A 2951-nucleotide genomic window follows, 5' to 3' on the forward strand; every position below is an offset into this window, starting at 1 on the left:
CCCTCTCTAGCAGCTCGAGGTCCGCGTCGGCGGTGTCGTCAGCGGAAATGGAGCTGCCGATGCTGCCGCGCAGAGCCTCGACCTCCGCCGCCGCCGCACGCGCTGCATTCGCCGCCGCCGCTGCTTCCGCCTCCGCTCTGGCTGCTGCCAGCTCCGCCGCTGCTAGCCTCGACGCCCTTGCCGCCGCCGCAGCGGTCTCTGCCGCCGCTCGCTCGCGTTCCTCTGCCGCGGCAAGTTCGGCCTCCTGCCGACGCCGCGTGCTCGAGGCGACCGAGCGCTGAGACTGCCCTGCGGACATGACGCGCTACCGGGGGGCTGCTGCGTGGGGAGAAGGTTGCTTCAGACGAGCTGGGAGAGGAGTGAACAGGAGCGGCCGGAGGAGCTGCTGCTGCCAACAGATGGGGCTGTTGTGGGGCTGGGAGAGAAGATGAGCAAGAGATGCTCAGGCTACAGGATAATACGGCTCCGATACCAGTTGTTAGTCGCTGAATTCTCACTCTTGGTAGTAGGAGAATTCTTACTCTCATCGAGAGAGGATGACACTAGGAGTTGGGGCAATTTTTTGTCTATTTCTCACACAAGCTCACACAAATGCCATACCAACCTAAGGGGTTGGGGTTACATATTTATAGCTGCTAGGCAGCCAAGCATATACCAAGATGCTAGTCTAAGATGCTAATATGCTGTCCTAATATGCTGTCCTCTAAGATGCTGTCCTAGATGCTAGTCCTAGATGCTAAGATGCTAGTCAAGGGTGCTGTGCTGTCCTTGGCACTTGGCAGCAACAGCAGTCCCCTCCTTGTGGCAGCAGTACAGCCAACAGCCCCACAAAGCAGCACAGAGACTTATCCATCAAAATGGACTCAATATTAATACTAACGTCGCTTTTTGCATTGCTTTCATAGCTGCAGCTCCAGTTCTCAATGCATCAACAGTCTCTGTTGTAGCTTTAGCTGCTTCTAACATGATCATCTGTATAAAAATGGGTTATACAGTTAACACACATAACGTACAGTAAACAAAAAGCTCAATGTTTGAGTGAAAATATACCTGATCATGGATTCTCAACTGAAAATTTCCAAGCTGCTCAATTTGTTGCTCATAAAGTTTTTTCCTCTTCAAGGATTGGATAGCCGCTGTTTGAGGAAGTTTATTTGTATTAGCACAAGTTTCTAATAAATCCAGTCTCCATTGCATAAGAAAGGAAGTTGGTAGCATTTAAGTATGATCAACATTAATTTACATGGAAGCCAAAAAGAGGAAAAATAAAGTGAACATAAGCTGTATTTAGCTAATAATGCATGGTCATGAGGTCTTCAGGTAAAAGATGTTGAAAATTGCTCCACAAATAATAGACCATGGAATTTGCATTCTATGTGAATCTATTACATTGCAGGTGCATACAAACCTAAATTCATTTTGATAAAATACTATGTCAACATTGTGACACGATACTAACAATTAACACAATAATTGTGCCAAAGGAAATACCCGCATAATTGTTGATCCAATGCACCATGCACCAAAGAAATTTATATACACAAATATGATGGATAAGCCTAAATTCATTTTGATAAAATACTATGTAAACATTGTGACGCAATACTAACAATTATTATAAGCACAATAACTGTGTCAAAGGAAATACCCGCATAATTGTTGAACCAATGCACCATGCACCAAAGAAATTTATATACACAAATATGATGGATAAGCCTAAATTCATTTTGATAAAATACTATGTCAATATGGTGACACAACGCTAAAAATGATAAGCGTAATAAATGCGTCAAAAGAAATACCCACATCTTTGTTGATCGAATGCACCATGCACCAAAGAAATTTGTATGCACAAATACACGAATATGATGGATAAGCTTGGAGTGCAGCATGTGCAACGAGGAAATTCAGATTACTTTACAAAAATCATGTCATCTCCAATCGTACCGCCAGAGCACAAGCACACATTTCAAACTGCACTATTGTGGTTTACCATACCTCTTTTATTCTTTGCTTTTGAGAACTCCTTGGCTCTCTCAAGCTCCGCGGCTGCTTTTTTCTCCAGCACCTTTTCTTTCTTCTCCAGCATATCAAGTGTCTGAATATAAATAAAGTGAGCTTTTATAACTTTCTAATTTACTATGGCATAGACATTACATGTGCCAAGTTGGAAGCTATAACAAAAGCATAGTTCAATAGTTGGCTAAAGATATACAAAGAGTTAACGATACTGACCCTAGGTAAATTGTTAGAACTTGAGGAGCAAATATGGAAAAATCAAAGAATGATCAGACTATAAAGGTATTGATCATAAATAGATGGAGCTTATGCCATGGGAAGAACTTAAGCATCCCATAAGTTGAGATGAATTCAACAACATGTGAGAGTTCCAAGAGACTAAAGTAGAAGGTTGGAATTTTGTCATGCACATGCATGATAAGGCAACAAGTGATGTTATATTTTGGTTAAACCTTATAATAACAGTCCAGTGCAAAAATGAAGGGTACTCTGAGGTCGCGATTATATTTAGGCAGCCAAAATAAGAAAACATCAATAAAGAAGAACACCTTAATGGAAGTAACACAAGGTAATCATACGCCAGGAAATAAATAAAGAAGACAGAAAGGTCACCTCATTTAACTTGTCCAGAGTGGCCAAAGCATTGGAGTTGGCCTGCTCCTTGGGCTTCCCGAAGATCCTACTGAACATGGACATGGCTACAACACTCGCAACAGAAACTCAACAACACCTGCGATAATTTTTGCCAAGCAATCGAAGTTAGCAGGCATAATACGTGCACATACACTTGTAACTAGATTCAGATCCGAATACAAATAGTAGTATGTTAGGGTTTGGGAGCACGGTTCCGCACAGCAGGAAGGGAAGGGAAGACCAAGGAGAGGGCGTCCCTACGGATTACGTTAAGGTTTGGGCGCACGGCTTCGCACAGC

General features: G+C 43.1%; 1 protein-coding gene across 1 annotated transcript; it reads right to left on the reverse strand.

Moving 5' to 3' along the window:
- Window positions 1-852: 852 nt before the first annotated feature.
- LOC136535222 (vacuolar protein sorting-associated protein 32 homolog 2-like) lies at window positions 853-2715 on the reverse strand. The gene is made up of 4 exons (XM_066527529.1): window positions 2632-2715; window positions 1999-2098; window positions 1051-1136; window positions 853-972 (listed from the first exon to the last, which is right to left on the reverse strand). The coding sequence occupies exons 1-4, from the start codon at window positions 2713-2715 to the stop codon at window positions 853-855; spliced, it is 390 nt and encodes a 129-aa protein (XP_066383626.1).
- Window positions 2716-2951: the final 236 nt, after the last annotated feature.

The sequence above is a fragment of the Miscanthus floridulus genome, unplaced genomic scaffold, assembly GCF_019320115.1.
Source record: "Miscanthus floridulus cultivar M001 unplaced genomic scaffold, ASM1932011v1 os_2617_1_2, whole genome shotgun sequence".
In the NCBI taxonomy this organism is placed as follows: domain Eukaryota; kingdom Viridiplantae; phylum Streptophyta; class Magnoliopsida; order Poales; family Poaceae; genus Miscanthus; species Miscanthus floridulus.

What these genes read in the sequence shown, in the direction of transcription:
- LOC136535222 (XM_066527529.1), bottom strand. Translation starts at nt 2,715, where the DNA reads ATGTCCATGTTCAGTAGGATCTTCGGGAAGCCCAAGGAGCAGGCCAAC. An exon ending in AAAAGCAAAGAATAAAAGAG is followed by an intron (nt 1,137 to 1,998) that starts GTATGGTAAACC and finishes TTCCTCAAACAG; the next exon opens with CGGCTATCCAATCCTTGAAG. An exon ending in AGTTGAGAATCCATGATCAG is followed by an intron (nt 973 to 1,050) that starts GTATATTTTCAC and finishes ATTTTTATACAG; the next exon opens with ATGATCATGTTAGAAGCAGC.